We start from the raw sequence: 27039 nt of genomic DNA, 5'->3' as shown, positions 1-27039 counted from the left end.
CTCCTCCCCTTGAGTATGCTGGACTTAAAGACTCACTTCTAAAGACTAGATATGGCTTAAAGAGACAATGCATGACTAGTTTGTAAGTGGGTTCCATCTCTCTCTCTCAGATCACAAGCTCTGGAGAAAGTTAGCTGCTCTATAAGTAGCCTATGGAGATGCCCATGCAGTAAGGTACTGAGGCTTCCTGCCAAAAACCTGATGAGTGAGCCATCTTAGAGGCAGTCCTCCAGCCCAGCCAAGCCATCACCTGACTGTAGCCTAGGTCAACATCTTGACTACAACACAAGAAGTGTCTGGTTCAGAACTAGCTAGTTAAGCCACTCCCAAATTCCTGACCCATAGAAACTCTGAGGTGATAAAAGTTTGTTGTTTGAAGCCAATATATTTTGAGGGAAATTTGTTACACCTAAATAAATAACTAACACATTAGGTGTTAGATGACACTAGTCTTACCAAATGTTTTAGTTCAGATATTAGAATTAAATTAGAGAAATATATGTTTACACACATGCATATTTAACATTAAATAGCAAAAAGTAAAGAATTTTTAATATTCAAAACCATGTGTTTGATCCTGCTTAGAATTGTCTACTTTGGGGCGCCTGGTGGCTCAGTTGTTAAGCATCTGCCTTTGGCTCAGGTCATGATCCCAGGGTGCTGGGATCGAGCCCCGTGGCAGTCTCCCTGCTCCGCGGGAAGCCTGTTTCTCCCTCTCCCACTCCCCCTGCTTGTGTTCCCTCTCTCGCTGTGTCTCTCTCTGTCAAATAAATAAATAAAATCTTAAAAAAAATTGTCTACTTTGAAGAGAAAAGAATGTCTCTGTAGCCTCTGCTTTACATACACGGTAAGGCAAATATTTGGATTTATTGTGTCCCCATTTTTGTTGTTGTTGTTTAAGAGACAGTAATTTCAGAATTAAGAAGTAGGTCAAGATATGAATGGAACTTACAAGTACATCTTGGAGGAGGTTGCCAGCTTGAACTAGTGCATGTTGCCGTACTTACAGGGGTTGCAGGATAAAAGCCACTTTTACAGTAATATGTGATTTCATCTCCTGTTCTGTATTGGATGGCTTGAGGTCTGTAGACACCATTTGGAATATGAGGAGAAGTACATGTTACTTCTGGAAAAAAAAAAAAAAAAGGACACGTGGATAATGTAGCCATTAAATATATCCATTAAAATAATCAAGTACATAAAAATAAAGGCAGTGGATATTATTTTTTTGTCCCTATCCCAGCACAAAAGGGGATTAAAATGAGTATAGTCTCATATCCTTCCCACCATATCACTCATGTCCTACCACTATAAGTCTCATATGATATATCTGTGCCCCCTGGACTACTGAATCCTCTTTCTCCAAAGCCATTGCATACATCATTATATCCCGTATGTGGCAATAAATTCATGACATATCACTTTGACTATTCCTTCCAATGATTCTTCAACTTCCTTGGCATCTGTGGTTCTCATCCACGTTTCTTCCTTCCAGACACTTGGTAGGATTGCATATCCCCACCCATTTGAGGTAGACATGGCCCTATGATTTGCATAAGACAATGAAATGAGTGTAAAGTAACATGTTTCCCTTCAGGGAGGAAGTTTTAAAAGCCATTTTGTGATTTTTTATGTTCTCTTCTCCATAGCTGCAGTGATTAAGGAAAGCCATGGAAAGATGATGTCTCTATCCCTTGATTCTTACAGTTAATATAATGAGCAGAGTCCCTTCAGACCTACATTGGAAGTGAGCATAAACAGGAAATAAACTTTAACTTATGTCAAAGCAAAATTGAATTCAGATTCTGAGGTCTTACCTTGAAGTAGGTAACTTCATTGAAACCTGGAATGATGATTTATTCTAATGTTCATTGACACTTGGAATGATGATTTATTCTAATGTTTATACAGGACAAGGGGACTGATACAAAATAAATGGTTTATAAGTTATAATTTGATGACTGGATGGATAATTTAACAATCTAAATATTTAAGTGGGGCTCTGGAAGTAAAACATATGGCAGAAGTTAATGCCAGAGGACTTGTGCACCCACGTTCTTTGTGTAGGAACCGTGACTGCCATGAAGACAAACAGCTGAATTCTACACATCACCAGCTGAACATGGATCCAATGTGAGTGATCACTGTTCTATGTTCATTAACCTCTTTGTAAAATATTTTCTTAATAATGTCTGAAAGTGAAGGTCACTCAATTGTAGGAGGATGTATTTTCCAAGGAGCTCTTGAGTTTGTGGACTCAACTAATTTTTTTTTTTTTTGGTGGAGGGAGTGCCTGGCTGGCTCAGTCGACAGAGCATGTGACACTTGATCTCAGGGTTGTGAGTTCAAGCCCCATGTTGAGTATAGAGCTTACTTAAAATTATAAAAAGTCAACCAAATTTTTTTTATTATGTTATGTTAATCACCATACATTACATCATTAGTTTTTGATGTAGTGTTCCATGATTCATTGTTCACGTATAACACCCCAGTGCTCCATTCAGTACATGCCCTCTTTAATACCCATCACCAGGCTAACCCATCCCCCCCATCCCCCTCCCCTCTAGAACCCTCAGTTTTTTTTTCTCAGAGTCCATAGTCTCTCATGGTTCATCTCCCCCTCCGATTTCCCCCCTCATTTTTCCCTTCCTGCGATCTTCTTTTTTTTTTAACATATAATTCAACCAAATTTTTAAAAAAAGAATAAAATCGACTCAAAAGCTAACTCTAGTTATTATAAAAGAGGATTATTAAACAAGGTTTATACATGTAATTATGAATCATATGATTAAAAATTCAGAGGGCTCTTAAGAGTTCAACTCTTCTCACCATTTCCCCACCACCCTGGCCCACAGCATGACAATATCTGTAAAACTCACCCTTTTAGAAAGGCCCTTGACCTCTGATTTCCTGTATGATAGCACTTGTTACTTGTTTCACTCACTGCTGCAGCCCTCAACAGAAGTTGACTCACTCTTTTCCATAAATGTTTGCAAATATCTCAACATAGTTGTTACCATGCTATAACTGTATCTTCTTGCTATTCTTCTCATGATATGATTTCTTAAACTCAACTATCTACATTCTCTCTTTTAGGTCACGATAGTTTGAAACCATCTCTTTTAAAATGAGGTGGGCTAAGTAGAACACAATATTCCAGACTTTTGCGGACACCAAACACAGGTGAGATGGATTCTAGCTCTGTACAACATCCTTCCATTCTGAAGCCTAAAAGAGTTTTTGTTTTTTTCCCAGCATCATCATCACTGTTGATTCATATTAGGCCTGTGGTTAATGAAATCTCCAGTTATTTCCACTTAATTCCATTGTCAATGGAGGGTTTCCTCATCTGGTATTAATATAATTTACTTTTTATAGCTAAATGCTGGGCTTTACAAGAGCAATCTGGGAAGTGTATATACCTGGGAATTAGGAAGCCTATTACAACCCTGGCTCTGCTCTAGACTTGCTTTTTGACCACAGACCAACTGTTTAATGAGCTATTGAACGTTTTTGGTCCTTTTACGTCTATCTTCAGAATGAGAGAATTATACTAATTGCTCTCAAAATGGACCTTGCACACAAAATGTTAAGTATATTGTCTTTATAATAGTTGATCCCTGTAAACATTAATACTCCATTGTGAGAAAAATAAATTGCTTAACTCTAAGGAGTATATGAATGAAAACAATTTATAAAATATACAGCAAAATGTATAGAAAAGAAATATAACATTACCTCTACATGAAGGACTTGGAGTCCATCCAAATTTAGTACATACAGCATCTCCTCTATCACTGTATTCATAACCCTTGTTACATTTATATTGAAGTCGTTCATTTTCTCTGTAAGTTTTCTTCTGAGATGTAGACTGTCCATTTACAATTTCTGGCTCTTGGCAGGAAATTTCTAAATATAAGGAATTAAATTCCAAAATGTTTGTTATATATTAAAGGGCCTTGTCAAAGACATAGTTATATTAAAGACACAAATTATGTTTCCATTAGGTAAACCAGTCAACCAAACAAAAGTTCTAACACCTTTGAAAAGTAACTGATTGATTTTTGCAGCATCACTATCCATTCAAATTTTCTAAAAAAACAAAAACAAAAACAAAAACTGGCCATCATCTTTGACCCCATCTTCTCTCAAACATTTCCCCCTGGGATTACAGCAACAATAACTAATTTCCCAAATCCAATTCTCCGATCTTTCTAATCCGTTTTTCTGTTTGTAACTTAATGGCCTTTTTTCTTGTCCCTTCACTGCTCCATTTAGAATCCCCCATTGATTCCCAATTCAGTCTGAGTAAAAGCCACACTCTTCAGCACAGCACGTAGCACCTCAGAACTTTGTACTGGCCTGTCTTCAATCTGTCACTGACTTACCCCTACTTGTATCCTACACAAGGGCCCCCAAGGACATGAGAACAGGGGAGCCTCATATTCATGGAAGAGGCCTTGTATTTGTATTCCTCTCCATATGTTCCTGTGACTGGTATGCCTGCCCCCTCCTCAACTTCATTTGAAACATATACATTAGTTATTCCAGGAAAGTTTCACTAACCACAGAAATTTAGTTTTAAGAAGGAAACCCCCTCTGTGAACCTCTAGAATATACAGTATTTGCTGTGTTGAATACAAATATGTTTACCATTACTGACTTGAGGAACTAGTTTGGTTAGAAAGAGTTTTAAGCAGAGGAATGCTTTTCTCTGCATCTCACTGTTGGATAGACTAGACTAGGAAAGTGAAAATAATCAAGAGATTTTAGATATGTTAAAAAATAAATATGGCAGAAATTTCTGCTGCGCAAATACTGGTAATATGAAGTATGGCACTTTTAAATAAATTGACCATAATGTTTCATTACAAAAGCCCCAATCATCAGACTGGTCATAGCAGTATTATAACTAAAGAAATCTTAACTTAGAATTTACTATAGAACTTTTTGTAAAAGGCAAAAATTTATTTAGTGGATGCAATTCAGTTCCGCATACTTATCTAAACTCACTGTGTATATATAAAACAGGACCCTCTTCTAGAAGTATTATTTAAGCACAGAAGGTCATCATGATTCATCAGTGGAAATAAATAATGAATTATTCCATTTTCAAATTAAAAGAAAGCCTATTCTACAGGCCAATATTAAAACTTGCAGCAGAAATGCTTACTAGTCTATTTGAGCCATGAAAACCAATCATAATTTAATTATGGTTAAGACCATGGGCTTTGGTTTCAGATGATCGAGGTTTGAATCTTAACTCTACCATCTATGCCATGATAACCTTGGGCATGAGATTTAACTTTTTTGCACCACAGTTTCCTTTATTATAAAATAGAGCATAAATCACAGACATTTTGAAGGTAAAATGGAATGACACATGTGAAGAACTTGGATCAATTACTGGCAAATAGTAAGTGCTCAGTAAATGTTAGTTATTAGTATTATTCATATTCTTTAGGATGCACAATGTTTGAAAATGCATATTTTCATGAGAAAAACTAAAATCATTCAATCACATGAATGGTAAGTGTATCTTACCCACACATTTCGGTGTTTCTCCACTCCAAACACCATTTGCTGAGCAATGGATTTCTGCAGGCCCATCAAGCTTGAAGCCTGAATTACACTGAAATCGTACTACTTGTCCAAAAGTATGGTCTTGGTCTAGTTCCACTGCAGTACTGGTAAGTCTCCCATTCTCTGGTTCTGTCACTGGTGAACACTTAACAACTGAAAAAATAAATATAACTTTTCCTAATAGAATTTGACAACTTTATTATAAAAAGTATGTATAGGGGCGCCTGGGTGGCTCAGTTGGTTAAGCGACTGCCTTCGGCTCAGGTCATGATCCTGGAGTCCCGGGATCGAGTCCCGCATCGGGCTCCCTGCTCTGCAGGGAGTCTGCTCCTCCCTCTGACCCTCCCCCCTCTCATGTGCTCTCTCTCTCATTCTCTCCCTCTCAAATAAATAAATAAAATCTTTAAAAATAAATAAATAAAAAGTATGTATATATTCAGATATATGGATAAAATCATCAGCAAAGTAAGATTGGGGAAATTACTTAATTTTTTAAAGAAGTATTTGATAAAACTGTTGGATACAAAGACCAGTAAGTTAAAAAAAAACAACAATAAGCTTATCTCTCATTCTTTTCTATGAGAGTGGACAAAGAAAATTACTTCTTTGAATGACAGTTTACATTGTTATAGTAACAAACAAGTGTTTCAAGCTTGGGATAATTAAATAAAAATTTTCATTTAAGCCCCAGAATAATACAACACTGTATTCCTAAAAGGTATAAAAGCAAACGTTCTGATTCTATTTACTTCAATAGACAAATTGTCCTTAATTTTCCTTCCTTTTCCATGTTAGTGCTCAAAATAATTTAAGTACTCCTTTTGATTTTACTTAATATTTTCCAATATCTCTTAGGTTATGCCATTTTAACTTTATTTTATAGTAGAATCATCCAGGATAGAATTAAAATGGAAATTCTATGGCTATCTCCCTGCCCTATTACCCAAGAGATACGGGTTTAGTAGGTTTTTATTTTTTTTTTATTTTTTATTTTTTTGTTATTTATTTATTTGAGAGAGCGAGAATGAGAGAGAGTACATGAGAGGGGGGAGGGTCAGAGGGAGGAGGAGGCTCCTCGCTGAGCAGGGAGCCCGATGCGGGACTCGATCCTGGGACTCCAGGATCATGACCCGAGCCGAAGGCAGGTGCTTAACCAACGGAGCCACCCAGGCGCCCTAGTAGGTTTTTAGTAACCAAAATTTTCAGGGTTAAATAAACACCTCAGGTGATTCCAGAGTAGATGTTTCTTAAAGCATTTAGATCTTCACCCCCCATTTCCATAGATGAAAGATCTCCTCCTCCTCCTTCTTCTTCTCCTCCTTCCCCCACTTCCTTGCTCTTCCTCCTCCTTCCTCCCTCTCTCCCTTCTTCTGTCCCTCCTCTTTCCCTCTCCCCCTCTACTTATTCCTCACCATGGAATTAAGACTATTCTGACTCATTTCTCTTATTTCTATGATGACTAGAGATTGAGATTACTAACTCAAAATTTGGAAATGGGATCTACATTTTCTTATTCTTATGCTTTGCTTTCTGGGTCAGTAAGAAAAAGCAGAGCTCTCTCTTACTTCCTGTCTCTTCTCAGTAAGACTAAGACCACAGGAAAATCTCCCTTGCCACACAAGAGGGGAGAAATGTCTAAATCATGTTCTTCACTTCAGCTGTTACCAGAGATCCTTGCATTTGGGTGGTTATTGGGTGAGAATATCTTCATGAATAAAGCTGAAATTCTGATACTTGTGTTTTTTCTAGTGGTTAGAATCCAAAAGGAAAGGAAAATAGGTTTTAGATTTCCTAATCTCTAATACTTTGAATATTAGGTCAGATGAGTCTGTATTCATATTTGGTTAATGAAACACAAAATAATGTAGTAATAAAAAGCTTAGATATCCATTCTGTACTATATTAGAAGCTACAAAAATACTTTAAGTAAAAAATATTTAATTACAAATTTTAAGGATATTTTAATGTAAGACATTTCAAAAACTCTTAGATATTTTAAATATTTGAATATATTAGTAAATCAATTTTACATATACCTTCACAAAGAGGAATATCATTGGTCCATCCATCTGGTTCACACTCACGGAAATTAATCCTACCTAACAACTGATACCTGAAAACCAAAAATAACAGAGTGGTGAGCTAATGTGTATTTATATGCAATTTTGATACCATTCTGAATGTCCAGAAACTCCATTTCAGAGAAAATTAACAGCATATGCATTTCCTGCCTTCCTTTCTCCTTCCCTTCCTTCCTCCCTCCCACCTTCCTTCCTTCCTTCCTCCCTCCCTCCCTCCCTCCCTCCCCATCTCCCTTCTTTCCTTCCTTCCTCCTTTCCATCTTCCCTCTCTCCCTCCCCTCCTCTTCCTTTTCCTTTTCTTTCTTTTCTCTTTCTTTTTCTTAAATTTCTTTCTCTCTTTCTTAAATTTTTTCTCTTTCTTTCTTAAGCTTCTTTCTTACTTAAGAAAGGCCCTCAAGTCCTCAGGCACATGGACTTGGAAGAGTCATAATCTTTGGTTCACAACATGAACTCATTATGATTTTGTGCACAATATCTTTTTATCTTTTCATTGAGTCAGTCAGTTAGTTACACTTAACAATGTTATAACCTCTTTGAACCCAAACCAAAATCCAAAAACATGGTTCAATAACATTCAAAGAAAGACAAAGTATTTTTTTTTAAAGATTTTATTTATTTATTTGACAGAGAGATAGAGAGAGAGAGAGCACAAGTAGGCAGAGTGGCAGGCAGAGGGAGAGGGAGAAGCAGGCTCTCCACTAAGCAGAGAGCTGGACGTGGGGCTTGATCCCAGGACCCTGGGATCATGAACTGAGCTGAAGGCAGACGCCCAACTGACCGAGCCACCCAGGTGCCCCAAGACAAAATATTTTTTGAGGGAGAAAGTTTTTCTTTTCTTGTGTAATGGGTGAAACAATCCTTATTTGCAGATGAAGGAAATATTTGTCTAGGTAGAATATTTAGAAGTTTATGAAAGTTCTGTTCTCAAAATTATCTCTCTTGTGGTTATCAAAATGTTGCCCATTATTTTGTTTTTGAGAAAAAGCTTTTTACCTCTAGCTGTTCACTGTAATATTAAGAAGGATGCTTTGCCTTGATCTAAAGCCTCTGGTAATGATTGCACATTTTGCATCTGCCCCAAGGAACTCCCATTCAAGTAGAACATTTTAGATTTTAAGGATGGGGTTAATGAGTTACCACAGTTAGATAAATTTGACATTGAATGGCTTATATATGCAGACCTGACTTGATGACTACACTCTGGAAAAATTAATTAATTAAAAATAATAAAAAAATTAAAATTAAAATAAACCACATGCTAAGAAATTTGGACTAGTGCTATCCTTGATTATGTAAAAAGTCCAAAATGTTCCAAAAATATCATTGTGGAGGGTGGGAGTATGGAGCACACTGCAGGGATCTACTGGGTTTGGAGACTCCACACGGGGTCGGGTGCCAAAGATAGAAATGCTTGGTCACAGGCCAGGTGAGCACAGAGTGTGGCTGGAGACTGGGGAGACGGGAGTGTTTGACTGCTTTTCTCTGGGGGCTCACTGAGGAGCGGGCCCCGAGTTCTAGGCTCCTCTGGGGCGGAGATTGGGAGGCTGCCATTTTCACTCTTGTCCTCCAAAGCTGTACGGAAAGCTTGCAGGGAACAAAAGCTCCCGAGAGCAAACCTGAGCAGATTACTTAGCCCGGACCTGGCAAGGGTGGGGCAATTCCACCTCGGGCAAAGACATTTGGGAACCATGGCAACAGGCCCCTCCCCCAGATCAGCAAGAATAGCCAGCCAAGACCAAGTTTACTGATCAATGAGAATGGCAAAACTCCAGCGCTAGGGGAATACTGCACATAGAATTCATGGCTTTTTTACAATGATTCTTTAGTCTTTCAAAGTTACTTTTTTTAACTGTTTTTCTTTTCTTTTCTTTTTTTTTTGAATTTTTCGTTTTCCATTTTTTAACCAACATCTTATCAATCCCTTTTTTTAAAAAATATTTTTTATTTTTCATTTTCAGAGTCATATTCTATCCCTTCATAGTAGTTACCCTTATTTTTGGTGTATATATATAAGTAGTTCTCTCTTTAAAATTTTGAGATACTGTTTCTTCTAACAGATCAAAATATACCGCAAATCTCTAGTGTATGGCTTTGTTCTAGTCTCCTGCCTGATCACATTCTCTCCCCCCCCTTTTTTTTAAATCCTCTTATTTCTTTTTTCAACCAGTTTCTTATCTTATCAATTTCTTTTATAAAATATTTTAAAATTTTCATCTTTACAGTCATATTCCATCCCTTCATTGTATTAACCCTTATTTTTGTATATATATAAGTTTTTATTTCTTTGAAATTTTGGGAGGCAATTTCTTCTAACAGACCAAAATACACCCAAAATCTAGTGTGTGGCACTGATCTATGCACTAGCCTGATCATATTTGATCATATTCTGTTTTTATTTTGTTTTGTTTTTGTTTATTTTTATATATATTTTTTTCTTTCTTTCCCTTTCTTTTCCCCCGGTTTCATTCAGGTCTTTTCTGATTTATTTAGTGTATATTTTCTGGAGACATTGTTACCCTGTTAGCATTTTGTTCTCTCATTCATCTGTTCTCCTCTGGACAAAATGACAAGATGAAAAAAATTACCTCAACAAAAAGAACAAGAGGCAGTACTGACTGCCAGAGACCTAATCAATACGGACATTAGTATGATGTCGGAATAGAGTTCAGAATGATGATTTTAAAAATACTAGCTGGGCTTGAAAAAAGCTTGGAAGTTATTAGAGAAATGCTTTCTGGAGAAATAAAAGACTAAAATCTAACCAAGTTGAAATCAAAAAGGCTATAATGAGGTGCAATCAAAAATGGAGGCTCTAACTGCTAAGATAAGTGAGGCAGAAGAGAGAATCAGTGATATAGAAGACCAAATGATGGAAAATCAAGAAGCTGAGAAAAAGAGAGATAAACAACTACTGGATCACAAGAGCAGAATTCGAGAGATAAGCGATACCATAAGACGAAACAACATTAGAATAATTGGGATCCCAGAAGAAGAAGAAAGAGAGAGAGGGGCAGAAGATATATTGGAGCAAATTATAGCAGAGAACTTCCCTAATTTGGGGAAGGAAACAGGCATCAAAATCCAAGAAGCACAGAGAACCCCTCTCAAAATCAATAAAAATAGGTCAACACCCAGACATCTAATAGTAAAACTTACGAGTCTCAGAGACAAAGAGAAAATCCTGAAAGCAGCTCGGGAGAAGAGATCTGTAACCTACAATGGTAGAAACATTAGATTGGTAACAGACCTATCCACAGAGACCTGGCAGGCCAGAAAGGACTGGCATGATACATTCAGAGCACTAAATGAGAAAAACATGCAGCCAAGAATACTGTATCCAGCTAGGCTGTCATTGAAAATAGAAGGAGAGATAAAAAGCTTCCAGGACAAACAAAAACTAAAGGAATTTGCAAACACGAAACCAGCCCTACAAGAAATCTTGAAAGGGGTCCTCTAAGCAAAGACAGAGCCTAAAAGCAACATGGACCAGAAAGGAACACAGACAATATACAGTAACAGTCACCTTACAGGCAATACAGTGGCACTAAATTCATATCATTCAATAGTTACCCTGAATGTAAATGGGCTAAATGCCCCAATCAAAACACACAAGCTATCAGATTGGATTAAAAAACAAGACCCATCGATATGCTGTCTGCAAGAGACTCATTTTAGACCAAAGACACCCCCAGATTGAAAGTGAAGGGGTGGAAAACCATTTACCATGCTAATGGATACCCAAAGAAAGCTGGGGTGGCAATCCTTAGATCAGACAAATTAGATTTTAAACCAAAGACTGTAATAAGAGATGAGGAAGGACACTATATCCTACTTAAAGGGTCTATCCAACAAGAAGATCTAACAATTGTAAATATCTATACCCCTAACATAGGAGCAGCCAATTATATAAGCCAATTAATAACAAAAGCAAAGAAACACATCGACAACAATACAATAAGAGTGGGGGACTTTAACACCCCCCTCACTGAAATGGACAGATCATCGAAGCAAAAGATCAACAGGAAATGAAGATTTTAAATGACACACTGGACCAAATGGATTTCACAGATATATTCAGAACTTTCCATCCCAAAGCAACAGAATACACATTCTTCTCTAGTGCCCATGGAACATTCTCCAGAATAGATCACATCCTAGGTCACAAATCAGGTCTCAACTGGTACCAAAAGATTGGGGTCATTCCCTGCTTATTTTCAGACCACAATGCTTTGAAACTAGAACTCAATCACAAGAGGAAAGTCGGAAAGAACTCAAATACATGGAGGCTAAAGAGCATCCTACTAAAGAATGAATGGGTCAACCAGGAAAATAAAGAAGAATTAAAAAAATTCATGGAAACCAATGAAAATGAAAACACAACTGTTCAAAATCTTTGGGATGTAGCAAAGGCAGTCCTAAGAGGAAAGTATATAGCAATACAAGCCTTTCTCAAGAAACAAGAAAGTCTCAAACACACAACCTAACCCTACATCTAAAGGAGCTGGAGAAAGAACAGCAAATAAAGCCTAAACCCAGCAGGAGAAGAGAAATAATAAAGGTCAGAGCAGAAATCAATGAAAGAGAAACCAAAAGAACAATAGAACAGATCAATGAAACTAGAAGCTGGTTCTTCGAAAGAATTAACAAGATTGATAAACCCCTGGCCAGACTTTTCAAAAAGAAAAGAGAAATGATCCAAATCAACAAAATCATGAATGAAAGAGGAGACATCACAACCAACACCAAAGAAATACAAACAATTAGAAGAACATATTATGAGCAACTCTATGCCAGCAAATTAGATAATCTGGAAGAAATGGATGCATTCCTAGAGATGTATCAACTACCAAAACTGAACCAGGAAGAAATAGAAAACCTGAACAGACCTATAACCACTAAGGAAATTGAAGCAGTCATCAAAAATCTCCCAACAAACAAAAGCCCAGGTCCAGATGGCTTCCCAGGGGAATTCTACCAATCATTTAAAGAAGAATTAATACCTATCCTTCTAAAACTGTTCCAAAAAATAGAAATGGAAAGAAAACTTCCAAACTCGTTTTATGAGGCCACCATTACCTTGATTCCCAAACCAGATAAAGACCCCATCAAAAAGGAGAATTACAAACCAATATCCTTGATGAGCATGGATGCAAAAATTCTCACCAAAATACTAGCCAATAGGATCCAACAGTACATTAAAAGGATTATTCACCACGACCAAGTAGGATTTATCCTGGGCTGCAAGGTTGGTTCAACATCCACAAATCAATCAATGTGATACAATACATTAATAAAAGAAAGAACAAGAATCATATGATCCTCTTAATAGATGCAGAAAAAGCATTTGACAAAGTACAGCATCCTTTCTTGATCAAAACTCTTCAGAGTATAGGGATAGAGGGCACAGATCTCAATATCATAAAAGCCATCTATGAAAAACCCACAGCGAATAACATTCTCAATGGGGAAAAACTGAGAGCTTTCCCCCTAAGGTCAGGAACATGGCAGGGATGTCCACTATCACCACTGCTATTCAACATAGTATTAGAAGTCCTAGACTCAGCAATCAGACAAGAAAAAAATCAAAGGCATCCAAATCGGCAAGGAAGAAGTCAAACTCTCACTCTTTGCAGATGGTATGATACTTTATGTGGAAAACCCAAAAGACTCCACCCCCAAAGTGCTAGAACTCATACAGGAATTCAGTCAAGTGGCAGGATATAAAATCAATGCACAGAAATCAGTGGAATTCCTATACACCAACAACAAGACAGAAGAAAGAGAAATTAAGGATTCGATCCCATTTACAATTGCACCCAAAACCATAAGATACCTAGGAATAAATCTAACCAAAGAGGCAAAGAATCTGTACTCAGAAAACTATAAAATACTCATGAAAGAAATTGAGGAAGACACAAAGAAATGGAAAAACGTTCCAAGCTCATGGATTGGAAGAACAAATATTGTGAAGATGTCAATGCTACCTAGAGCAATCTACACATTCAATGCAATCCCCATCAAAATACTATCCACTTTTTTCAAAGAAATGGAACAAATAATCCTAAAATGTGTATGGAACCAGAAAAGACCCCAAATAGCTAGATGAATGTTGAAAAAGAAAAGCAAAGCTGGTGGCATCACAATTCCGATCTTCCAGCTCTATTACAAAGTTGTCATCACAAAGACAGTATGGTACTGGCACAAAAACAGACACATAGATCAATGGAACAGAATAGAGAGCCCAGAAATGGACCCTCAACTCTATGGTCAACGAATCTTTGGCAAAGCAAGAAAGAATGTCCAATGGCAAAAAGACAGTCTCTTCAACAAATGGTGTTGGGGAAATTGGACAGCCACGTGCAGAAGAATTTAACTGGACCATTTCCTTACACCACACACAAAAATAGACTTAAAATGGTTGAAAGACTTCAATGTGAGACAGGAGTCCATCAAAATCCTAAAGGAGAACACAGGCAGCAACCTCTTCAACCTCAGGCACAGCAACTTCTTCCTAGAAACATGGCCAAGGGCAAGGGAAGCAAGGGCAAAAATGAACTATTGGGACTTCATCAGGATAAAAAGCTTTTGCACAGCAAAAGAAACAGTCAATAAAACCAAAAGACAACCAACAGAATGGGAGAAGATATTTGCAAATGACATATCAGATAAAGGGCTAGTATCCAAAATCTATAAAGAACTTATCAAACTCAACACCCAAAGAACAAATGATCCAATCAAGAAATGGGCTGAAGACATGAACAGACATTTTTGCAAAGAAGACATCCAAATGGCCAACAGACACATGAAAAAGTGCTCAACATCACTCGGCATCAGGGAAATCCAAATCAAAACCTCAGTGAGATATCACCTCACACCAGTCAAAATGGCTAAAATTAACAAGTCAGGAAATGACAGATGTTGGCGGGGATGCGGAGAAAGGGGAACCCTCCTACACTGTTGGTGGGAATGCAAGCTGGTGCAGCCACGCTGGAAAACAGTATGGAAGTTCTTCAAAAAGTTGAAAATAGAGCTACCATACGACCCAGTAATTGCACTACTGGGAATTTACCCCAAAGATACAAATGTAAGGATCTGAAAGGGTACGTGCACCCCGATGTTTACAGCAGTAATGTCCACAATAGCCAAACTGTGGAAAGAGCCAAGAAGTCCATTGACAGATGAATGGATAAAGAAGATGTGGTATATATACACAATGGAATACTATGCAGCCATCAAAAGGAATAAAATCTTGCCATTTGCAACGACATGGATGGAACTGGAGGGTGTTATGCTGAGCGAAATAAGTCAATCAGAGAAAGACATGTATCATATGACCTCACTGATATGAGGAATTGTTAATCTCAGGAAACCAACTGAGGGTTCCTGGAGTGGTGGGGGGTGGGAGAGATGGGGTGCCTGAGTGATGGACACTGGAGAGGGTATGTGCTATGGTGAGCGCTGTGAATTGTGCAAGACTGTTGCATCACAGATCTGTACCTCTGAAACAAATAATACATTATATGTTAAAAATAAAGAAGAAGAAGACAGCGGGAGGGGAAGAATGAAGGGGGAGAAATCGGAGGGGGAGATGTACCATGAGAGATGATGGACTCTGAAAAACAAGCTGAGGGTTCTAGAGGGGAGGGGTTGGGAGGATGGGTTGGCCTGATGATGGGTGTTAGGGAGGGCACGTTCTGCATGGAGCACTGGGTGTTATACGCAAAAAATGAATCATGGAACACTACATCAAAAACTAATGATGTATTGTATGGTTATTAACATAACATAATAATAAAAAAAAGAGATTTAGGGAATCTAGTAGAAGGAGTCTATGAGTTTTGATCCCCCCCCCTTTTTTTGATGATTTTATTTATTTATTTACCAGAGAGAGAGAGAGAGTGCAAGAGTACAAGCAGAGGGTGCGGCAGGCAGAGGGGAAGCAGGCTCCTTGCTGAGCAGGGAGCCTGATGCGGAACTCAATCCCAGGACCCTGGGATCATAACTTGAGCCGAAGGCAGATGCTTAACTGACTGAGCCACCCAGGTGTCCCGAGTTTTGATCCCTTTTGCCAGGTCAAATGTGGAACCTACAGGGGCCAGACTAGCCTGGATTGAAAGAGATATTTCAGAGGTGAGGAATGAGGCAGTTGGAAAGGGTAGGCCCAGATGGTCTTCATCTATTTGGTCATGTGTAATTAAAGTCATCAGTAATAATTGAAAGTTGGGCTAAAAATGTCTTTGAAATATCTCCCTCAGGTAGTGGCCAAAGCGAGCCTGAATTCATAAGAACTAAGACTTATGGGTGTCAATATCTTAGGAACTCTTCAAAGGGCTTCAGTGTATATCTTATTTATTTCTTCCACCAATCCTATGATGCACCTGTTGTGTTTGTATTTCTAGAATTGAGGAAATGGGAGTTAAGAGTCATTAAAATAATGCAGTTATTGAATTGTGGAGTTTTGGGATGCAGGCTTACTCCAAAGCCTAAGCTTTAAAATATTATATTTTATTGCCTCAAATCAAGAAATAAATGAGAAGAGAATAATAAGAATCAATTTGTAATTTCTTTTTTTAAAAAGATTATTTATTTATTTATTTGAGAGAGAGAGAGAGAGAGAGAGCGAGAGAGCAGGGTGGGGGGGCAGAGAGGGAAGGAGAAGCCGACTCCACACTGAGCAGGGAGCCTGACTTGGGGTTCCATCCCAGGACCCTGGGATCATGACCTGAGCCGAAGGCAGACACTTTCTTAACTGACTAAGCCACCCAAGAGCCCCCAGTTTGTAATTTCTTGATCCTATTTATATTTATGTAGCATAAAATTGTAATGATATTGGTTTTCTCATGTATGAAACTTTCTTCAAAACAATTTTTTGACCTGGCTGGGAATAAGAGAAATAAAGAACACTGAAGAGGTATCATAGTGTTAAGATTAGCCATGGAAATCCAGTAGGTGGTTAGAGAACAGAGAATCAATGACTATGAACATAGTAGCATTTTTGGTTCATGTGATAAGAATAATTTGCAGACCATGGAAACTTAAAGAATGGTTACTATTATGTCAGTGTAAAATATTTGCTTCCCCTAAATTTTATAAGCTTTTTTCAAAAGAGGTGCCATGTAATCTGATTTTGTTAACATTCCCACTGTCCCTGACATATTGAACTCCCATGTACTCTGCACATAATAGAATGTAGTCAGGACTTGTTGGAATAAACCCTTATTTATATGTATACTATTTTCCAGCCCTCCTATAACTACACTCTACCAGAGTAATTATAATCATTTTAATTTTTCAATGTTAAGGAGATAATTTGGTATCCAAATATAATCATTTCCATTATAGTTTAATTTTTCAGACTCCTTGTATGGTACTTATAAAAATGCTCATAGAAAAATAAAGTAACCTTAAAAATACTAATTAGTAAAGTTCCTATTTAATACCTAAATTATAACTGCCCCAATTATAAGCCTCTTTTGATATTGACTACATACCCCTCATCACATGTGTAAACAACCTTTGCACCATATACAAACTCATTTCTTCTTTCAAGATGAAAAGAACCAAAAGGAGTATCTCCAGGATGTCCACAGGGCCTTTCTAAAATGAAAAAAATAATGATATTATTATGTAGCATGGAGAAACACATTTTATGTAGGAGTTCAAGGAAAATGACATTTGATATTATATCAGAGGACATAATTGAAGATGTGCAAAAGTGAAAAATGTCAATTATCATTTTAAAATTAGACTTATCTGTATGGTTGGGTTTTTTTTTTTATTTTAGAAGATTACAACAATTTATTAAGAATAATGATGGTATACGATTTTGTATTTAAATAACAGTTATATAATTCAGCTAATATTGCATCAAACATTCAGTATTTTAATAATTAAGTTTTCATAAATTTCACAAATATATGAATTATTTACCCTGACATATCCTCAATGGATTAAGAGACTCCCATTCTCCATTCCTGCATTCCATTATAATAGCTCCAAGAGTTCTAAATCCAGGTCGGCATTTATATGTAGCCTGCGTGCCCTCTGGATATGTTTGTTCAGGCCAGGCACCAGACAAAACTTCAGTCTGTTTTCTTGGAGGAGGTCCTTTGCAATCTACAAACAATAAGAACAAAGTAAGTGCTTGAAGTGCTTATTTAAATTTACAATATGTCTAGGTTATTTTTGCTTTTAAAAATACCTATGCTGTTACAGGTCCATCCAAAAGTATGTCTTAACATATATAAAATATATTTTTTACCTTACAGAAATTGAATCAACATAAATTTGTAAAAACAGCTTTCCATAGAAATAGTTTGCCTTTACTATATATATATTTTAACATATAATGTATTATTTGTTTCAGAGGTACAGGTCTGTGATTCATCAGTATTACACAATTCACAGCACTCACCATAGCACATACCCTCCCTCCTTTACTATATTTTTTAATCAAAATAATGATTCTATTTATTATTTTATCACTACATTAGACATAAAAATAAATTGAGAAGCTGCAAGTGCATGCCACTTCATGAAGATTATGGAACAATAGAGACAGCCACTGTAGAAAGCTAAAAGTGACTTATCCTTTGGGAATGCAAGTACAGCCCACACAAAAGTCATCAAAGGTGAGATTATTGATAATATCTGCCAGCTGGAATTTATGTACAAATGGAAAGTTTTAAAATGAAAATAAGGGAACATTTGCTATCTCTGACCTCTTAGGCAGGGAGTATGGGGGAGATATTATATATATTATTCTTAACTGCTGCACCGCATTCTACTATTCATTCATTGATTTGGAAAATACTTACTGGGCACTATTCTAAGTTTTAAAGAAAAAACAACAAATTTTAAAAGAGACAAAGTACCTGTTCTCAAGTATTTCCGTTCTACTAGGGAAGTTAGTTATTAAATAAGTAATTAAATAGATGTATCATATGCATTACAGGTAGATAAATTCTATTTAGAAAACTAAAGCATGGCAAGATGATACAAACTTGAATGGGAACATTCCAAATACGATGGAATAGGATGGAACAGAACAACATTCCTACTGCAAATTGGAAAAACAACAACAAACTCGTGTGTGTGTGTGTGTGTGTGTGTTGAAAGGAACTGGAAACTGTGAGAAGAAAAAGGATTAAATAAACTAAACCAAAGTGGGAAGGGCCTGTTTTATGCAAATATATAGTTTTTGGCCATTTCTTATCTGGTCATGTTTGCCAACTCTGGGTATGGATTGAAGATCAGGCTTTGCCTGAATGGAGGAATGCGACGAGGAAAAGAAAAATGAGACAAGCTTTTGGAGGCATGTCTAACATGAAAAATTCTGAATCCCCGCAGAATGAGTGTGCTCTGCCGGAGCCTAAGTAATTTCTTAAGAGTGGAGTGAAAATTCCTATAGTCTCATAGAAAAAGTCCCAATAAGAAAAGGATCTTGCTTCAAATACACAATTGTATCCTCATCAAGACAGTTGACACATTTGAGTCACTCAGGGTGAGATTTAAGAGCAGAGGTCAAAACATCAGAAAAGCAGGATAAATCTCTCAGAGTGCTCTAGGATGGAGGAAGAAGAGACCAACCAGGTACTTGATAAAAAGCCAAGAAGGTCTTTACCTTGAGACTTTTGAAACCAGAAGTGGACTGACTCAAAATAGAAGTGCAACTCAGACCCATCGGAGTTCGCTTCTTGATTAGATCAAGAAAGAGCAAACACTTGTCAATGGGAGGTAAATAATATAAACATTATTATTACATTTATTTCATGTGAGATGTATGGCTTTGGATAAAAAATTAAAAGACACATAAAGAAGCAAAAAATGTGATCAAGAAATGAAGCAAAAATAAATGGCTCATAGAAGCAGACAGTCAGATCCAGATGTCGGAATTAGTGTCAAGTTTCTTTAAAATAGCTGCTTTAAGTATGTTAAAGGAAATACAGGAAAATAATAGATAAAATGAGTAAAAAGACAAAGATATTCAAAAGAAAACTGATGCTATAAAAATAATCGTGTTATATAAAATTACAAAATAAATATCCAAAATAAGGATGCATTGGATGGTCTTAACAGCCAAACGGAGATAGCAGAACACAAATCTGAAGAATATTGGTGTAGAAATATCCAAGTTGAATATAGGAAAACTGTAGAAAACACCAATAACAAATAAAAGAGAGTACAAGAAATGTGTGGAGCAGAGTCAAGTGATATGTGTATGTCTAAATAAAATTCCAAAACTAGAGAAGAGAAAAGACAGAAATATTTGAAGAAAGAATAGCTCAAAGGTTTACAAAATTGATGAAAAAAATCAACTCTCAGATTCAAAAGCTCAAAAAACAAAACAAAACAAGAAAAACAAAACAAAACAAAAAAACCACAACAAACCAAAAGGGTAAATACAAAGAAAAACTATACTGAGGCTTTGCTGAAAACAAAAGATAAAGGCAAAATCTTAAAAGCAGACAGAGAAATGAACACACATTTCTTTTAGGAGAATAAAAATAACACTATGTTTGTAAGAGTAACAACTCAGGCATGAAAACAAGGTGCCGGCATTTCTAAAGTGCTGGAAAATAAATGGCAAGAGAACTCTGAACCCAGGGAAAACATACTGCAAAATGAAGGAGAATACAAACACATTCTCAAACAATCCAAAAACAGAGAGAATTCAACAATAGCAGACTGACACTAAGAAAAACCCCACTAAAGCTCTCTAGGCTGAAGGAAAATGATTCCATATATAAACAAGAAAGGGTAATCTTAAATGAACAGAACTGAAGAAAATAAATACATGGGTTAATAAAAGGACTACTGAAAAATAATAAATAATGTGCTACGTATATTTTAACAACATTTTAAAAAGACTTGATTTGAAATCAATAACAATGTCTTATAGTGTTTGCAAAAAATTCAGGAGTATAATATGTAAAAATAATAACAAAAATGTCAAGAGATAACAAATGAAATTAAACTGTTTTAATGTTTACATAGTTTAGAATGTAGTGAAAGTATTGATTAAGGGTAGACTGTAATAATTTGAGTATGCTTATTATAAAACATTAATATTAGGAGATATATAACTAATAGAAATGATATAGTGAGGTAGTAAAGAATATTTGATTAATATTTTGAAAAGGCAGGAAAGGAGGAATAAAAGAACAAAGAAGAGATGACACAAAAAATAAACAGCAATATGTTAGACTTGAGCTTAACTGGATCAGTAATTACAATAAATGTAAATGGATTCACCACTCCAATTAAAGTATAAACACTGATTGGAGAAAAACAGAAAATAAAATTGAACTATATGCTGATTACTTTTGATAAAATGGGACCCGGGTGCCTGGGTGGCTCAGTCTGTTAAGCGTCTGACTCTTGGATTCAGCTCAGGACCTGATCTCATAGCTCCTGGGATTGAACTCCCTGCTGGGCTTCCTGCTCAGCAGAAGTCTGCTTAGATATTCTCTCCCTCTGCCCCTTCCCCTGCTCGGGCTCTCTCTCTCAAATAAATAAATAAATCTTTAAAAAATGGGACAGATAAGTTGAAAGTAAATAATGAAAACTAATACAATATGAAAATATTAGCCAAAAAGGATAGGGTTAATATATTAATATCAGGCAAATAATAATTTAAGGCAGAAAGTATTGCTAGATAAAAGAGGACCATTTCACAACAATAAAAGAACTACTTGAACAGAAAGATGTAATAATTCTAAATGTGCATGAACATTTAGAATGATTGCTGGAGTGGGCTCATACCAACTCACAGGAGATAATTATAAACATCTCTTCCCAATACAGTATTCAGTGATGTCACATTGGTAACTTAAAATTGACCATATCATGAGTATTTACACCATGGGTATTGGTAAATTCTACAAATCAAGACTCTTTCTTTTCCTTTTTTTCAATTAAAAAAATTTTTTATTGTTATGTTAATCACCATACATTACATCATTAGTTTTTGATGTAGTGTTCCATGATTCATTGTTTGTGCATAACACCAAGCACTCCATGCAGAACGTGCCCTCTTTAATACCCATCACCAGGCTAACCCATCCTCCCACCCCCCCTCCCCTCTAGAACCCTCAGTTTGTTTTTCAGAGTCCATCATCTCTCGTGGTTCATCTCCCCCTCCGATGTGGTATATATATACAATGGAATATTATGCAGCCATCAAAAGGAATGAGATCTTGCCATTTGCAATGACGTGGATGGAACTGGAGGGTGTTATGCTGAGCGAAATAAGTCAATCAGAGAAAGACATGTATCATATGACCTCACTGATACGAGGAATTCTTAATCTCAGGAAACAAACTGAGGGTTGCTGGAGTGGGGGGTGGGGTGGGAGGGATGGGGTGGCTGGGTCTTTTCCTTTTTTTTTTTTTTAAATAGTTGATTGTTATACATTTGTCAGCATACCACTGTACATAAACCTAATAATATGTCTTCAAGATATAACAGAAGTAAAAGAAGTAAACAAATCCATCCTCATAGCTTGAGATTTAAATACACTTCTCCAAGTATTTGATAGAAAAGCAGATAGACAAATAAGGATATAGAATATATGAACATTATTTTTTTTTTAAGAGAGAGAGAGAGAGGGATAGCAAGTGGAGGGAGGAGGAGACAGGGAGAAAGAATCCTAAGCAAGAATCCTAAGCAAGCTGCACGCTCAGCAGGGAACCCAACATGGAGCTCGATCTCATCACCCTGAGATCATGAGCTGAGCTGAAATCAAGAGTCAGATGCTTAACCAACTAAGCCACCCAGGCGCCCCAAATATATGAACATTTTTAACCAAATCGACCTTTTTTATTGTCATAGAATGGAACCTTCAGCAGCCGCAGCTACAGATTCATTCCAATTACACATGGAATATTCACCAAAATCGACTATAAGCAAGGCTCAACAAATTTCAAAAGATTGAAAATCACTCTAAGTATACACCTTGACCACTACACATTGTTAACAGAAAATAACTGGAAAAATCTCAAAAGTTTTGAAGTTAAGTAACACTTCTAAATCACTCATGGGTTAAGAAGAAATCACAATACATATTAGAATACAACTTGAACTAAACAATAATGAAAATATGCTATATATCAAAATTTGTGGGCTGATACTGACGCAGAATTCCTAGACTTTACATCTGGGAGCCCTGTCCTTAAAGCCCTGCATTGTGACTTCAGGTAGTGCAGGAAGCTATCTGGCTCTGGAGAAATTTTCAGCCCTTCTCCTTAATGGGTAGATGCAGCAATGATTCAGGAGGCAGGATCTCGCTATTGCCAGGAGATTTTAAAAACCTCAAGAGTCCTGGGGTGCCTGGCTGGTTCAGTTGGTAGAGCATATGACTCTTGATCTTGGGGTTGTGATTTGGAGCCCTACATTGTATGTAGAGATTACTTAAAAAATAAAATCTTTAGAACAAAACAAAACAAACCTCAACAGCCCGATAACAAAAATATGTTAAAAACCCCTCTAGCCTCGGTTTGTAGAACTAGTTGGCTTCACCAGCCACTTCTGCAAAACATGCAAGGAGAAACAACTTTGCTATTAATACCTGAAAAAGCTAGTGACAAGAAAGGATAATCTTGAAGAATCTAAACAAATATTTCTCTAACGAGAAAATGCAAGTGATCAATAAACTGATGGAAAATTACTCAAACTGGAAATGAAAATGAAAACCATAATAAACCATCAATAAAATAACATGACATTGGTAAAAATTTAGAAAGTCTAAAAATCCCACTATTTGGAAAGAATGTGGAGCATTAGGAACTTCTGCTCCAAAGGAAAATGGGAACCACCACAATAGGAAAGAGTTTAGCAACTTGTAGTGAGTTGAAAATATGCATTACTTATTACTTAGCAGTTTTACTCCTAGAAATAGGTCACTGAGAAACTAACACACATGTGAACCAGGTTTCTTGTGTGGTAATATTTATAGCATAGGATTTTTTAATAGCCAAAAATGGAAACAACTTCACAATATCTATCAGTAGTTGACTGGGTAAAAAATTGTGGTATATTTGTGCAATGGAATAGTACACCAATGCTACAAAATGACATGAAAAGATAAAATAATAATCACATGACGCAGAAAGACACATAGGTACATTGATATTATAGGATGATTTCAGCTATATAAAATTCAAGAACAAACATAGATATTAGGGATGTGTACATAGGCTGTGAAGTTATTAAGGAAGAGCAAAAATGTAATTACCAGAAATATTAAGATAACGTCTTCTTCTAGAGGAAAGGTAGGGGTATTGACATAAGAGAAACCCACTGGGATTTTCTGGGATGCTGGGAAAGTTTTACTTGTTGACATGGGTGATTTATTATATTTGTAATACAGTACATTCATATTTTATTTGTACATATTATATCTCACGATAAATGTATTAAAGTAACAGAATCTGCATATAGATTATGATTCTTATTTTGCAAAAAATTAACTAAATGACATATAAAGAGATCACAGTATGTTACTATGAAGCTCATGCCTACTGATTTTAATTGATAATATTTTTAATACTGCCTGCTGCTTAATTTAGGTATAAATATCCTTGATATTAGAATGACTACAGGAAGAGCTAAGACGGGAGGATGGTAGGAGGACCCTAGGCTTGCCTAATCCCTTAAACACAGCTAGATAAATATCAAATCATTCTGAACACCCATAAAATCGATCTGAGGACTGATAGAACAAACTGTACCACTAGAGGGAGAGAAGGGGCTACATCGTGGAAGGTAGGAGGTGCGGAGACGTGATTTAGGGAAGAAATGGATCACAGGTGCTGTGGAGGGGAGCCCTGGTCATGGAGAGAGGCAAGAGAAAGAGAGAGGGAATGAGAGAGAGCGCACAGGGGATTGCACAAGGAAATCACTTCCCCAAAGACATTGACTGGGAAAATGAGAGGAGCTGATTTTTGTGTTTTTACAACCAGTGGGCCCAAAGACTAGAGTTCTAGAAGTCTGCAGCATGGCCAGTATGGAGCCCTGAAAGGTGCTGCAGTGTTGCTGTGGAGAAGGAGGGCAGATAGCCCGGGGGCAGAAGATGCAATCTGAGGATCCCCGGGGATGTCCTGGGAGAGACAGTTCCCTCTTCTTGACGCACATCTGGGAGAGACGGCATTGCCTCTCCGGGGGAAAAAAGAGCTGACAGGCACCATTACCAGAGACACCTGCTGAGGGCAGCTAACCCAAACACCGGTTCTTTGATGCACTTTGCTCCAAACTCCATGCCCTTGCGCTTTGGTGCGACTGCCCTTCTGGGACAAACCTGTGTGGTGGGACCCTCCTGCAGAGGACCAGCACTGGTCTGCACCATGCCAGGTCCCTAAAGTTTTGAGTTTTAAAACTCAGCTGGCCTGCCTGGGATAGAACACAGGTGCACTGTGCTGCTGGGCAGGCCGATGGGCCAGACACAGTCAGGGTGGAGGCAGGGGTCTGAGGGACACCTGGGACACATGAGGGGAGATTGTCCCCTTTTGCGAGGGCTTCCCAGACAGCAGTGGGCACGAACTCCCCTTTCCAGGGACAAGGGAGAAGGTTCCCCTCCCCTGTGACCTTTTCTTATTCTTTCTTTTGGGATGAATTCCTCAGTTTTGGCATTTGTTCTAAGAATAAGCATTTGACAAAGTACAGTATCCATTCTTGATAAAAACCCTCAACAAAGTAGGGATAGAGAGGATGTATCTCCACATCATAAAGGCTGCATATGAAAAACACACAGGTAATATAATTCTCAATGGGGAAAAACTGAGAGCTTTTCTTCTACCACTAGGAACAAGACAGGGATGTCCACTCTCACCATTGTTATTCAACATAGTACTAGAAGTCCTAGCCTCAGCAATCAGACAACAAAAAGTAATAAAAGGCATCCAAATTGGGAAGGAAGAAGTCAAACTTTCACTGTTTGCAGATGACATGGTACTCTATGTAGAAAACCCTTAAGACTCCACTAAAAAATTGCTAGAAATGATACATGATTCAGCAAAGTTGCAGGATACAAAATCAACATACAGAAATCTCTTGCATTTCAATACACCAATAATCAAGTAGCAGAAAGAGAAATCAAAGAATCGATCCCATTTATAACTGCACCAAAACCCATCTGATACCTAAGAATAAACCCAACCAAAGAGGTAAAAGATGTGTACTCTGAAAACTATAGAATGCTGAAGAAAGAACCTGAAGATGACACAAAAAATTGGAAAAAACTTTCCATGCTCATGGATTGGAAAAACAAATACTGTTAAGATGTCTATACTACCAAAGCAATGTACACACTTAATGCAATCCCTATCAAAATGCCACCAGCATTTTTCACAGAGCTAGAACAACCTATCCTAAAATTTGTATGGAATCACAAAAGACCCCAAAAAGCCAAAGGAATGTTGAAAAAGAAAAGCAAAGCTGGAGGCATCATGATTCTGGACTTCAAGCTATATTACAAACCTGTAGTCATCCATACAGTTTAGTACTCGTACAAAAACAGATACATAGATCAATCAATAGAACAAAATAGAAAACCCAGAAATGGACCCACAACTATAAGGTCAACTAATCTTTGACAAAGCAGAAAAGAATATTCAGTGGAAAAAAGACAGTCTCTTCAACAAATGGTGTTGGGGAAAACTGGATAGCCACATGCAAAAGAATGGAACTGGACCACTTTCTTACACCTTACTCAAAAAATAAATTCAAAATGGATGAGAGACCTAAATGTGAGACAGGAGACCACCAAAATCCTAGAGGAGAACACAGGCAGCAACGTCTCTGACCTAGCAACTTCTTACTAGACACATCTCTGGAGGCAAGGGAAACAAAAGAAAATATGAAATATTGGGATTGGGCCTTCATCAAGATAAAAAGCTTCTGCACAGTGAAGAAAACGATTAACAGAACTGAAAGGCAACCTTTAGAATGGGAAAAGGTATTTGCAAATAACATATCTGATAAAGGGTGAGCATCCAAAATATATAAAAAACTTATCAAACTCAACACTCAAAGAACAAACAATCCAGTTAAGAAATGGGCAGAAGACACGAATAGACATTTTTCTGAAGAAGAAGTACAGATGGCTACCAGACACCTAAAAAGACGCTCAACATCACTTATCATCAAGGAAATAGAAATCAAAACCACAATGAAATATCACCTCACACCTGTCAAATGGCTAAAATTAACAACACGGGAAACAGCGTGTGTTGGTGAGGATGTGGAGAAAGGGGAACCCTCTTACACTATTGGTGGGAATGCAAAGTGGTACAGCCACTCTGAAAAACAGTATGGAGGTTCCTCAAAAATTTAAAAGAGAACTACCCTCAACCTGGCAATTGCATTACTGGGTATTTAC

The 27039-nt window shown here is 37.1% G+C and overlaps 1 protein-coding gene across 1 annotated transcript in view; it reads right to left on the bottom strand.

Moving 5' to 3' along the window:
• CFH (complement factor H) overlaps positions 1–19347 on the bottom strand; it is a 92541-nt gene extending 73194 nt beyond the window's left edge. Inside the window, exons 1-7 of the mRNA XM_032422071.1 lie at positions 19254–19347; positions 17595–17816; positions 17156–17261; positions 7620–7696; positions 5545–5736; positions 3739–3909; positions 953–1126 (exon numbers count right to left, since the gene is read on the bottom strand). Coding sequence (XP_032277962.1) covers positions 953–1126; positions 3739–3909; positions 5545–5736; positions 7620–7696; positions 17156–17261; positions 17595–17816; positions 19254–19347 — 1036 coding nt within the window. The remainder of the gene's footprint in view (positions 1–952; positions 1127–3738; positions 3910–5544; positions 5737–7619; positions 7697–17155; positions 17262–17594; positions 17817–19253) is intronic.
• Between the last annotated feature and the right edge of the window lie 7692 nt (positions 19348–27039).

This window comes from Phoca vitulina, unplaced genomic scaffold (genome assembly GCF_004348235.1).
Source record: "Phoca vitulina isolate PV1807 unplaced genomic scaffold, GSC_HSeal_1.0 scaffold26, whole genome shotgun sequence".
NCBI lineage: Eukaryota > Metazoa > Chordata > Mammalia > Carnivora > Phocidae > Phoca > Phoca vitulina.
This window is presented reverse-complemented; position numbering and strand designations above follow the sequence as displayed.